The sequence below is a fragment of the Lacerta agilis genome, chromosome 1 (genome assembly GCF_009819535.1).
Source record: "Lacerta agilis isolate rLacAgi1 chromosome 1, rLacAgi1.pri, whole genome shotgun sequence".
In the NCBI taxonomy this organism is placed as follows: Eukaryota; Metazoa; Chordata; class Lepidosauria; order Squamata; family Lacertidae; genus Lacerta; species Lacerta agilis.
The window spans coordinates 130043187-130056141 of record NC_046312.1 but is presented as its reverse complement, the minus strand read 5'-3'; the positions used below and the strand labels follow the sequence as shown (position 1 = coordinate 130056141).

General features: G+C 46.3%; 1 protein-coding gene across 1 annotated transcript in view; it reads left to right on the top strand.

Annotated features, from left to right (window-relative positions):
* The first annotated feature begins 1455 nt into the window (after nucleotides 1–1455).
* Nucleotides 1456–12955, top strand: part of ABCA12 (ATP binding cassette subfamily A member 12) — a 140206-nt gene continuing 128706 nt past the window's right edge. Inside the window, exons 1-2 of the mRNA XM_033153541.1 lie at nucleotides 1456–1651; nucleotides 12262–12355. Of these exons, the coding sequence (XP_033009432.1) occupies nucleotides 1583–1651; nucleotides 12262–12355 (163 nt within the window). The 5' untranslated portion in view covers nucleotides 1456–1582. The remainder of the gene's footprint in view (nucleotides 1652–12261; nucleotides 12356–12955) is intronic.

Here is a 12955-nt window from a genome sequence, read left to right as displayed (position 1 = left end):
TAGGTGTGCCAGTATGACAGTCCTACAGTGTGTTGTGCCAGTATGACAGTCCTACAGTGTGTTGTAAAGTTACCATGACATCCTCCACTCCTGTGTGGTCTCCTGTGTGTGTCTCATTTTCAACATTAGTGGCTTGGTGAAAGACCCAGGTGCAATGAATATAATTGATTGGCAACTGTGTTACCACAGTAACTTATGACTAAGGAACACATTCAGGGCTTAGCCACACTTACCTTTGCTCCGTGCAGAGCCGTCTTTCCCATAGGGCTTAGTGGTGCATTGCACCAGGGCGCCGGCCTCTCAGGGGCGCACCAGCGAGTGGGGGAGCTGTGCGGCTTTGCCGGCGGCCTCCCCTTTCCCTGCACGCCCGCCAGCTGCGCCCCGTCAACCATATGGCTGGTGGGCATGCAGCTTGCCTCCCAAGCCTCTGTGGTGATTGCTCTCCCGCAACGGCATGGGGGAGAGTTGCGCCCCCCATGGCTGGCAGTGCACAGCTTCGCCCCCCCACTATCCGTGATAATTTGGGGGCGCTGGGTGGATAATTTCACCCCAGTGCTGCATCTGCTAAAGACGGCCCTGGCTCTGTGCCATGGGAGTAGCCAGGATTTTTGTTGTGGGGGGGGGACCTCAGATTTGTATTGCTTTTGATTGATGCCCCTTTGCCCGCCCTTGGCTACGCCCATGCTCTGTGCTTTCCAGGCCCAGATCCGCGCTGTAAAGCTCCATGTCTGAGCTCTCTTTCTTTCACCCCAGAGCTTTCCCTGCAAAAACGGCAGCTCAGGTTTCCCACAGATTGCTCTGATTTAGCAGCAAAGAGCAGGTTTTCACAGGAGAAGCTCCGGAGAAAAAGAGCACGCGCATTTGGACATGGAGCTTTAAAGCGCAGACCATGCCTGGAAGGTGTGGAGGAAAGGTAAAGGTGGGGAAAACCTCTGTCTTAATGATTAAGAAGGAGCTGAAACTATCCTGGCATCTATTCACATGCATCCCTAGGAAGGGCCAACACGGTTGTTTTTGTTTTAAGGCAAAAATTAGGGTCCCTGTTTCTCTTTTATATCACTCCCTGTCAACTTTATATGCATAGGAAAGCAGGCAAAAGAATGAGGCTGGCCACACTGGCTTGTCAAGCTGGTTCCTGGCTCCTTTTCTTTTATGACTTATCTTCTGCAGGCAATATGTGTAGGTGGCTGGGAGTTCCTAATTGGGGAAAAGGTGTGCTGCTTACCATATTCCAGCAGAAACATCTTGGACTGCCACCCATTTTTTATCACACAGGTACTGGAAGCAGCTCAAAGAGAGGGAGACAATATTATAATTAACTCAAGATTTTACAGGCTGGTGCTGCTCCCATTGCTTCCTCACTGGAGGAATAACCTGTTGCATTTGCTAGGAGCTATTGCAGAAGGAAAGGCAACTGTGTGTACAGAGCAGAGACAGGTTGGTGAGCGAGTTGCCTGAGAGCTATGCTGCGCAGAGAAAGTTCATATTCAGAGTGGTGGGCCACCGCAGCATAAGCTTTGGGACACCTCAAGGAAGGGAGAGAGAAGACTGAACCAGTTGGCTTTTGGGGGGAATTCCACGGATGGCTTCACTATTCCAGCACCTGCGGGTGCTGCTGTGGAAGAACTGGCTGGGCATCAAAAGGCAACCAGTAAGTATTTAAGAAATTACAATAAAATGAGAGAAAAGCTTAAGATTCTTTGCGGGTTGAGACTGAGAAATGGCTCGTGACACTGACAAAATAAAGAAATAAATTAAGGTGGAAGATATTTGCTGGTGGAAGAGCCCTGAGTAGGAATGTGATGGTGTTACATTTTAGATCATGTTCTAACAGTTGCCTTGATTTGCTCAAATTGCTGTTGACGTTTTGTTCCTTAGTGGTGATACTTCAGAGTGGACCACACCACTCCGGTGCCAGCTGTGATCCTGGTCTGGTCTACATGTGTAGCAGAATGAGGTGGCAACAAGTTGAAGTGTTGGAAAGGGCTGCTCGAGTGTAGGCTGCAGGTGGTGGGTCACGCTTATGGATGCTCACGTTTGTTTTTTAAAAAAATACCCTTTGCAAAGAGAAAACTAGCAGAGCAGTCAAAGGTCTGGGCTGGAGTCTCACTTCAGTGGGCTGCTTGCCCTTTAAAAAATGTAGAAGAATAGTCAAAGTTTACTTGCAGTCAGAAGTGTACCTCCTGGGAATTATACCACCATATCCCATCTCTTTCTGCTGTATGTGTGGCAGACGACGACCAGGCTTGCCGTGCTCCTTATGCATGAGCCAAATGCTTGCTGAGGCCAAAAAAAGGAGCAGCGCTTACCTACAGCCTCAGCTGGAGGAAAGGTTACAAGAGGAAGAAAAAACCACCCCGAGGAATCAAGGTGGTCTGCCTTTCATTGGTTCATGACTTTTTTGTTTCCGCTGCACCTGTTTCATAGGCATACCTATTTAATACTATTTAGGACTGTACCTATGCAGCTACTTTCTGAGCAGGTGCTGCCCTGGACTGATTTTAGGAAAATTACTTTATAGCTGTACAAATTGGGCTGCCAGAATTATGCAAAACATTCTCGGTAATTTCCCCCAAGAAGCTTGGCCGTTTGTGAGCATTTGTATGATGCAATGTGATGACAACTAAGCATTAGAATCTACTTCCTGAGTGGTAGTTTTATGTAGTGAGATATGTTAAAATTTAAAACCATTTCAGCAGGTATCCGTCTGCTTTTTTTTGGGGGGGGGGGGAGAAGGCTAGGAGACTTTCAGCTCCATATTCCCTGATTTTCATCCAATGAACACTGCCGTTTTTATTTAAAATCAGAGTGTCTTTCTCCCCTGTCAAATGTTAATGTGCATCACTGTCCATTCACAAAACTTTCCCCTCAGTACTCTGCCATCTGAACGCTAAAAAAAACCAAACCCCTCTCTTCTATAATTTCCCCCGCACTGGATTGTTGCTCAACAGAGCTACCGCTTGTGATATTTGTTGGTCCTAATGTTGCCACTTAAATATGTGGCAGTCGGTGATATTGAAGAGTGGTTTGACTGCATCAGCTCTTCCCTTGGGGGATTCTGACTCAATGGGACAGGTACAATGAGTAGGCAGGTGGAGGTATGTGCCAAGGCAGGAATTCCGAGAGCTTGTCTTTTTCCTATTCCCCACCCCAGCGTCAGCTGGCTAGATGCCTCTGGAAGATAAGCCAAGGTAAATTACACCAAACTCCGTTCAAGGGTGGGGCTGCTGGTGGCTGAGACGGCCTCAGCCTGGCAGAGGGAAGCCAAGCCTTTAAAACAGAGTTGGAGTTACACCACCACCTTTGGGTGGGCGGGCAGGACAACCCATCTCTCACACATCTGACATCACAATGACATCAGGATTAACAGGTGGGTTGTTCTGCCCACCTGTCAAGCAGTGTTGAACTGTTGAACAGTGTTCTGGCCTCCCTACCCCTGTTCTCTATGATCAAAACAAAATAAAATGCATGCACACGAAAGTGGTGCTACTGGAAGGATTTTTTTATTTATTTTGTTTTGACTATGGCAGACCAACACGGCTACCTACCTGTACCTGTTCTCTATGGACCACCTTCTTCCACATGTTCCTTTCTGAATGCTCAGTCCATCATCTGAGCCTTGCTCCAGATTCCTTGGCTGTCTAAGGAATAAAATTTACTATTGCCGCCTTGGTAACAATACACCATTTGGAATGCCGTCCTGGTAAAGATTCATGAAGACATGATATTTATGGCTTGCTTAATAATATACAGGTGAAACCCAAAAAATTGGATTATCATGGAAAGGTTCATTTCTTTCAGTAATTCAACTTAAAGGGTGGAACTAATATATGAGATAGACTCATGACATCCAAAGCGAGATATTTCAACCCTTTGTTTGTTATAATTGTGATGATTATGGCGTACAGCTGATGAGAACCCCAAATTAAAAATATCAACTTTGGGGTTTTCATCAGCTGTACGCCATAATCATCACAATTATAACAAAGGCTTGACATATCTCTCTTTACATGTCATGAGTCTATCTCATATATTAAACTCCAGTAGCTAATGAAAACAATTGCTACATAAATGGACTTTTCCACGATATTCTAATTTTTCGAGTTTCATCTGAATTTATTTCATAAAATTTATATACCACTGTATATATGTATATCTATGACTGTAGAAAGAAACCTCAAACTGGTTTATAAAAAAGACAACACAATAAAATTATCACTTAAAAAGTTAAAGCTGTAATTTAAAACACACAGGAAGTTAAAACCACAATAGAATAGACCGAAACAAACTTTCTAAGCATCTGGGTAAAACTAAAGGCAAAGGGACCCCTGACCATTACGTCCAGTCGTGGACGACTCTGGGGTTGCGGCACTCATCTCGCTTTACTGGCCGAGGGAGCCGGAGTACAGCTTCCAGGTCATGTGGCCAGCATGACTAAGCCGCTTCTGGAAAACCAGAGCAGCACACGGAAATGCTGTTTACCTTCCCGCCGGAGCGGTACCTATTTATCTACTTACACTTTGACGTGCTTTTGAACTGCTAGGTGGGCAGGAGCTGGGACTGAACAACGGGAGCTCACCCCATCGCGGGGATTCGAACCACTGACCTTCTGATTTGCAATCCCTAGGCTCTGTGGTTTAGACCACAGCGCCACCCGCGTCCCTAAGCATTTGGGTAGGTTTGTCCAAATAAGAATGTCTTCAGCAGGCACCAAAAAGAATACAGTGCCTGCCTGGTATCAATAGGCAGGGAGTTCCAAAGTGTTGATGCTGCCACCAAACAATTGAATACTTACAGATGAAGAATGGGTACTATGTGGCACCTGTAAACATGCCAATTCCAGTGACTGAAGTCAACTGGGCACATGTGGGGTAAGGCAATGTCATAGGTAAACTGGTCCCAAGTTGTTAAGGGCCTGGCAGCAAACCAGTACCCAGTGCAGAAGGCTGTCAGCTGAAGAATTTTTACTGTTGTGATTATGTTTCCTTTGGTTCCTCCCCCCTTCACTGAGCAATTGCATTGCGCAGGGTCAACACAGTATGTGGTTCATTTCCCAGCAAATAACTTCTGATGCAAACGTTCCTGCACGCACATTCACCCCCCCCCCCGAGCTTCAGGATTTTCCTCCCTAGTTCATCCTTTTTGTAGTTCAGTTATGCAAAGACCCATGACCATTCTTGTACTTTTAACATACTGCAAAAGCTAGGGCTTTGATGGATCAATACAAGATCTTGCCGAGAAAATGGGGACGGGGGATGGCATCTAAGGAGAGGTAGATTCTCTTCTCTAGTGAATCTACTGGAGAGCCAGTGTGGTGTAGTGGTTAAGAGCAGTGGACTCGTAATCTGGTGAACCGGGTTCGCGTCCCCGCTGCTCCACATGCAGCTGCTGGGTGACCTTGGGCTGGTCACACTTCTTTGAAGTCTCTCAGCCCCTCTCACCTCACAAAGTGTTTGTTGTGGGGGAGGAAGGGAAAGGAGATTGTTAGCCGCTTTGAGCTTTCCCACTATTTATATAAATATGCAATAATTGTTGATGGAGAAGAGAGGCATTTGTGATGGTAATGACCATTCTAGCTAGTGTAGGCTTTATGCTTCCATTACAAAACCATTTGACGGGGGAGCTGCTTTAAACCTCATGTGAAAACACCCTGTGACACAGAGATCGAAATATAACACAATGCAAGAAGCAAGGATTTGTGTATGTTTGGATACCATTGAGTGCCATTTTGAAACAAGATGGCAGACTGAACCTTTCAGAACTGTACTGATTTCAACCATTGATTTCACAGCAGCACTTAACTTTTTTGTTTCTTAGAATTCCTAAGCAGTGTCAGGTATGAGTCTGCTAGGAGTGTAATAAAGTAAAAATCACCAGATCTTCAGTTGCTACATAAATACCATATTTTTCCATCTATAAGATGCCTCCATGTATAAAACACCCCCTATTTTGGGGGGACTCAGATGGGGGGAGATGTATCAGTGTATAAGACACCCCCCCCCTAATTTTTGACATCATTTTAAAGGGTAAAAACCTAGTCTTACACACAGAAAAATACGGTAAGTATCCTTTTTAAGATTTATAAAATCACACATTGCTATGCCCACTAATTCTTACTACCTGTTTTCAGATGTGATACTCATTCTAATTTGTAGCAGAAAATCATTTGCTTGGTATAGGGATGGGAAACATGTGGCTCTCTAGCTCAGGGGTCCCCAAACTAAGGCCTGCGGGCTGGATACGGCCCACGTGAGCCAGTTATCCGGCCCGCGAACACCCCCTGCCGCCCACCGCCCCCACCCGCTCTTACCGGTGCAGCTTGGTGCGGCGCCGGAAATAGCTGGTGTGCATGCGCACAGGCCTCTGCAGACCCGAAAATGTGCTAGAAATGACTCTTGCGCATGCACACAAGCTATTTCCGGCACTGCGCTGACCCAGAAGTGCGCTGGGAAAAGCAAGTGTATCCGTGTATGGGTGCGCGCTCCCCCGCCCTCCAGCCCGCCGCACGATTGGCGCTGGAGAAACTGGCCCAAGGCCGGGTAAGTTTGCCGACCCCTGCTCTAGATGTTGCTGAACTCTAACTCTCCTCGCTGCCAATCAGTAAGTTACAGGCTAGGGATGGTGGGAGTTGTAGAAGAGTTGCATGCCTGGGGACATTGGGTGGAATTCGTGTGCATTCCCCAGTCCCTTTCCATGTTTTAAGCCCTTGCGCCTTCAGGTGAACACCTGAACCGGGCTGCTGTGTCACATGTAATACTAGAGTCCCTGAAACATCAGCACATGTACTTTTATATGGCAACTTTTATTTTAACACTATGCTTCATCTTACTGTCTTCATGATCTCAGTAAGTTGGGTGGGAAAAGATCCCATTCTATGCTCCAGCAGCTGCAGTGCCGCTGCCCAATCTGATCATCAGCCATGGCTGCCAGCTGTTTCGCACCCCAGAGCGATGGTTGGCCTTTGTGAGCCATGTCTGCTCCGCTGGAGGAAGTGGGTCTGTAGCAGTGTTGTTACTGATTTTATAAGGCCGCAGTTTCCTGCAAGCCACCCTGATTGCATCACCTACCCAACCAAGTGAATCTAGAGGTGTTTCTATGATTTAAGCTATCACTGAGAGCAGAAAAATTCCCTGTATGGGTAGTCTCAGCACTACGCTGCCATTCTGCCCACTGGCAAACCACATCCACATTGCAACTTTTATATAATTCACCACTTTCTGAATACAGTGGTACCTCGGGTTACATACGCTTCAGGTTACAGACTCCGCTAACCCAGAAATAACACTTCAGGTTAAGAACTTTGCTTCAGGATAAGAACATAAATTGTGCTCTGGCGGCGCAGCGGTAGTGGGAAGTCCCATTAGCTAAAGTGGTGCTTCAGGTTAAGAACAGTTTCAGGTTAAGAACAGATCTCCAGAACGAATTATGTACTTAACCAGAGGTACCACTGTAGTTTACTGGGGCACTGAGACAGTCCCATATATTAGCCTACTGAGCAAGTGACTTTAAAAAAATGCATGTAAGAGCTCAAATGCTAGATTGTCTTAGTCATAATGGATAAATTGTAAAGTGTCCCTGTTGTGTGATTGGTTGGTTATTCATTTGTGCGGTGTGTTTCAATCAAAATGGGTCCTATGACCACAATAAAGACATTGGTTATTTTCCTTAGAATACCTGTGCCTTAAAACATTTTGCATGTTTTTATATTTGTCGATTTGCCCTTCATTGGGCATGTATGACAAGATAAACCAATAAAAGAGTAAAATGTAGAGTTGCTTGAGCATAGAGCAGTGTTTTTCAACCACTGTTCCGCGGCACACTAGTGTGCCGCGAGATGTTGCCTGGTGTGCCGTGGGAAAAATGGAAAAATTCAAGAGAATTACTTTATATATAGTCAATATAGGCACAGAGTTAATTTTTTAAACATTTTCTAATGGTGGTGTGCCTCGTGATTTTTTTCATGAAACAAGTGTGCCTTTGCCCAAAAAAGGTTGAAAAACACTGGCATAGAGCAACATCTGAACTATGGAGAGGTTCTTCCTCAAGTGAAACAACATGCTTTCTAGCCAATGGACAAGCCCCTAGTGGCACATTTTGCTGCAACTGGTCAAAAAAGAACAACTGGGATGGTCAAGGAAGTTAGCAGCCCAGTTGTTTAAGCTCCAGCCAGGGAATCAAATCCCCTCTTCCCTCCCTTTGACTGTCTTTCAGAATGGGCATGAAAAAAGCACCTGAAAGGCCATCACATTTTCAGTGGGGACAAAAGGGTTCCCATAAACCTCCCTCCCACCTAGGGCTGGCGCGTCCATTAAGGCGAAATAGGCAATTGCCTAGGGCGCCAAAATGGAGGGGGCGCTGGCCAGGCTTTGGGGGGGGGGCTAGCAGCAGCTTCTCCGCTGTAGCAGAGAGGTGCTGCTTGCCCCCTACACCACCCCCCGGCTCCTGCTAAAGCAGGCTTTGGCGGGCGGCGGGCGGTGGGACGGGCAAGCAGCAGCTTCTCCACTACAGCGGAGAAACTGCTGCTTGCCTCTCCACCACCCCCACCTCCAGCTAAAGCAGGCTTTGGCGGGGGGTGGGCGGGCGCCAGAAGGTGGTTCGCCTAGGGCACAAGAAACCCTAGCACCGGTCCTGCTCCCACCCTGCTTTGCTTAACTCAGTACCAGTAAGACTGGGGTGGGCTGGGGTACAATTCCTGAGTTAGACTGGGTTGCTATGTATAAAGTTGGGTGTCTTCCCCCCCCCCCCTGCCAAGAGGTGGCAAAACTCTATGGGGTTCCAGGCACTCACCCAGGGTCTGTATTCCTTTGGAGAATTGAGACACAGTGGAGACTGTTACAGGTAGGTATCCGTGTTGGTCTGCCATAGTCAAAACAAAATAAAAATTTAAAAAATTCCTTCCAGTAGCACCTTAGAGACCAACTAAATTTGTTCTTGGTATGAGCTTTTGTGTGTGTGCACACTTCTTCAGATACTGTTGTAGCTTTAAGAAATATGGTTTATTCACCTATTTACACCTTCATTCTGCATGAAGGGAGTCCAGATCTTACAGCATGAGTAGCTTGTTCTCCACGGCAGGGCAGCCATGGAGCCTGGCATATCTCCCAGCCGGCCTTCAGCCAGCCTGACCAAGAGGAATCCCAGTCTTTATTCTCCCTTCTTCCCATAACAACCTGCTAAAAGCTCTCTTTTCACCTCACACCCAGTTACCCTGCTAACCTTCCAAAGCCCCAGTCTCTATTCACAGTTTGATTGCATTGGCAATGGCTCCCAATGGCCCTGTATTGTTTCTTAATGGCCCTAGCTTGGCCAAGTCATTTTGCATAGACTAGCCCAGGAATTCCTCTGCAGCTTATATTTCCCTTCACATGCCAACTAATCAAAATCCTATCATTTATTAATTTCTAGGGGGTTTTTTTGGGTTCCCCTCCCAAATCTATAACATGTTCTGTCATGTCAAAGTCTGGTGGATTCTTTGAAACTAAAGAAATCTCTTGGCTGATTTTTTGTTTTTGTAAATTAAGGCCAGATTGCACAATACCTTTCACTACTTTCTTCCCTTATGGATGAAGTTCATTTATCTCTTAATTGGAAAGTCACCTGGCATCCAAAGAAACAAAATGTAACTTCTAGTTTGTACAGGGTGCCAGAGATCCATGAGTTCGCAGTTTGCACAAGTCAGTTAGCCCATTGCGTGAAGAAAGCTAAAACTACCACTAGGATGATTTCCCATAATTCCCTTGGCCTTTCCTCAATATATGGCCTATGGCAGGCATTGGCAAACTCCGGCCCTCCAGATATTTGGGACTACAATTCCCATCATCCCTAGCTAACAGGACCGGTGGTCAGGGATAATGGGAATTGTAGTCCCAAACATCTGAAGGGCTGGAGTTTGCTTTTGCCTGGCCTATGGCTCAAGTTTTAACTGCTTTAGAAACAAGTACAGTATATTTTCAAGCTCCTGGTTTCCAGTTACACCTAGTTTTATAGATGCTAAAATCTTGTAAAATTTTAGAAAAGCACCTGAGAAGCAAAGGATTGGAATAAAGTGCACCCAGCCAAAGGAAAGAGACAGCTATGCCCCCCAAAAAGACACATTTGGGAACTAATATACAAGCTGTAATTAACTGTGATAATGAGCTTAAGCTTTGAGCTGGAGACTCATGGTTTGTTGCTTCAAGACATAAGCGAAGCATGAGCAGTAGGCCTACCAGCTAGCAGCCACCTACATTTTCAATATGGGGCAGTAATAATGCTGTTGTACTTTACACGGATATTGTAAAAATAACTGAGAAAATGTGCACAAAGTTCTTCTACTGTGAAGATGCACAGTTTAAATACCTGTATTATTGTTCAACTGAGTTTGTTCCTGGTATGAGCTTTCGTGTGCATGCACACTTCTTCAGGGTATCTGAAGAAGTGTGCATGCACACGAAAGCTCATACCAGGAACAAACTCAGTTGGTCTCTAAGGTGCTACTAGAAAGAATTTTCGATTTTGTTTTGACTATGGCAGACCAACACGGCTACCCACCTGTAACTGTATTATTGTTGTTGCCATAATAAGTATGGAAGAAAGGGGTGTTTTTGATCCATTGCAAGTGAATTGAAGCTGCTTCAGTGGCTGCTCAAGCTACTATTTCCAGGAGCTTCCACTTCTTTTTCTATGAATGTTGCTTAACAGTTCTGTGACATTTTCAGAGACATTTTTTTGCCTATATAAAATCTGTTTGCATTGCCTGTAGGTCCCTGTGACCAAAAAAAAGGGGGGGGGGGTCCAGGAGTTGATTTGCCGTGTGTTGGTGTAAATTAAATAAGAATAAAATACAAGGTAAAAAACACAAGTAAATAGTTAAAAGAAAGCCAACAAAACAATAAAGCCCTCTCCTGTAAACACATTTAAAGGGCTGTAGAATATTAATCAGCCAAAGGCCTGGTTGAAGAGAAACTAGGAATTTAGGAAGTTATGTTTCACTGAGTCAGACCATTCAGGGCCAGCTCACCCGAGAGGCCTTGGCAGCAGGATCCAGAGGAGCAATAGCTCCAGCCAGTAGAAGAAGAAGGAGAAGAGTTTGGATTTGATATCCTGCTTTTTACTACCCAAAGGAGTCTCAAAGCGGCTAACATTCTCCTTTTCCCTTCCTCCCCCACAACAAACACTCTGTGAGGTGAGTGGGGCTGAGAGACTTCAGAGAATTGTGACTAGCCCAAGGTCACCCAGCAGCTGCATGTGGAGGAGCGGGGACGCGAACCCGGTTCCCCAGATTACGAGTCCACCGCTCTTAACCACTACACCACACTGAAGGGGGGTGCGGTGAGGGCGGCGCGGCCCATGTGCCATCCCTGAGGGGGGGTGACATTGCCACGCCGCCACCCCCCCCCCGGGATGCTCGCCGCTTGCTGCAGGCAGTGCCCCTGCGGGCGGCGAACCCTGACCCTGCGCCTCACCAGGTGCACAACATGTGCGCCGCTCCGGGTGCCGCAGCAGCTAGCTCCGCCTCTGTCTCCAGCCTCCAAGGAATGCAGTGCCACACTGCTGCTGCTGCCGCTGCTGCGTGCTCCTTGGAGACCCGATCTGCCGCCTCCTTGGCAGCGCCTCCGCACCCTGCTTGGCACCTCTATAGTGGCCTCTTGGCGAACAGGAGGCTCAGCTTGTCTCCCCCACCCCATGGGGCTGCTGCCTGGGGTCTCCTGGGGGTCTGCACCTGCCCAATGTGTTTCACAACAGGCCCCTGTCAGCCCTGCAACAGCCTTTGACTCCCATTTCAACCACCGGTAAAAGTTGTTTCGATTCCCCCCTTGTTCCTGATCTTCACTCACCCCTTGTTCCCTTGTGGAGGCAGGGGGAGGCACCATTTTGTGGTTCGCCTCAGGTGCCAAAATGGCTTGGGCTGGCCCTGAGACTATTGGCCCATCTAGCCAAGAATGATCTACAGTCACTGACTGGCAGTGGCCACTCAATGTTTCAGACAGAACTTTTTCTTTCTACCTGGAGATGCCAAGGACTGATCCTGGGATTTCTCTCTGCAAGGCAGATTCCCTACCAATGAAGGCTAGGACAAGTGTGACCACAAACAAATAAGGTTTCTAGTGATTATTTGTGAAATGTTGTTGCATTGGATTCTGATAGAAGTAGAGTTGGAAAGCTGATGTTTTATATATGTGTGTGAGTTGCATTGTTGAACAAATTTCCCCTTTTATGCTACTGAAATGCACTTTTAACCATTTGACAATGATTCAAACTTCCCCTGCTTCTCTCTCACAGGTTTGGTCATTCACATTAATTGCATGGCCTGTGTTTTTATTCATCCTAATGGCCATCATACGAACCAGATTTCCTCCAGAAGCCCAGCCAAACTGTGAGTAACTTGACCCCCCCCTTTAAAGATGGATATGGGATTTGTATTGTTATAGAAAAGGCTCTTATGTCCTTTACTTCTAGAAGCTTTAGCTATTTGAAGATAACTATCATTTCTCCTCTCAATCTCCTCTTTTCTGGGCTAAACATACCGGTACTCTGGGAAGAAAAAGCTTTTAATACTTTCTTAGATACCATTGTCCCAGAAGGGTGTTTTCTGTCTACTGCCCTGTTTGTGAGTAAATCAACCTCTCCCCAATCTGCCTATTATCAGCAAAGTTAGGGCCCAATTTTGTGTGGTGGTTTTGTCAATGGGAACTTTATGCACCGATTCTAAGCACAATTTGGGAAGTGTAGAGGCGCCACACCCTCTCCTTTTAGGTGACACCGGCATGTGTGTGAAATAAAAAACGCTTACGTGATAATCTGAATTTACTATATTCAAGGTCAGGTTGGTATAACCTGTTTGCTGGAATGTTTCTTAATAGTTTCTTCAGCATCTCTCTTTCTCTCTTTCAATTTACGCTCACATAGAGCAAGCTATTTATTCTGCAGGCTCACCTAGAATTGTAGGAACAAGGAGCAGTGCCTGTAGCAGCAT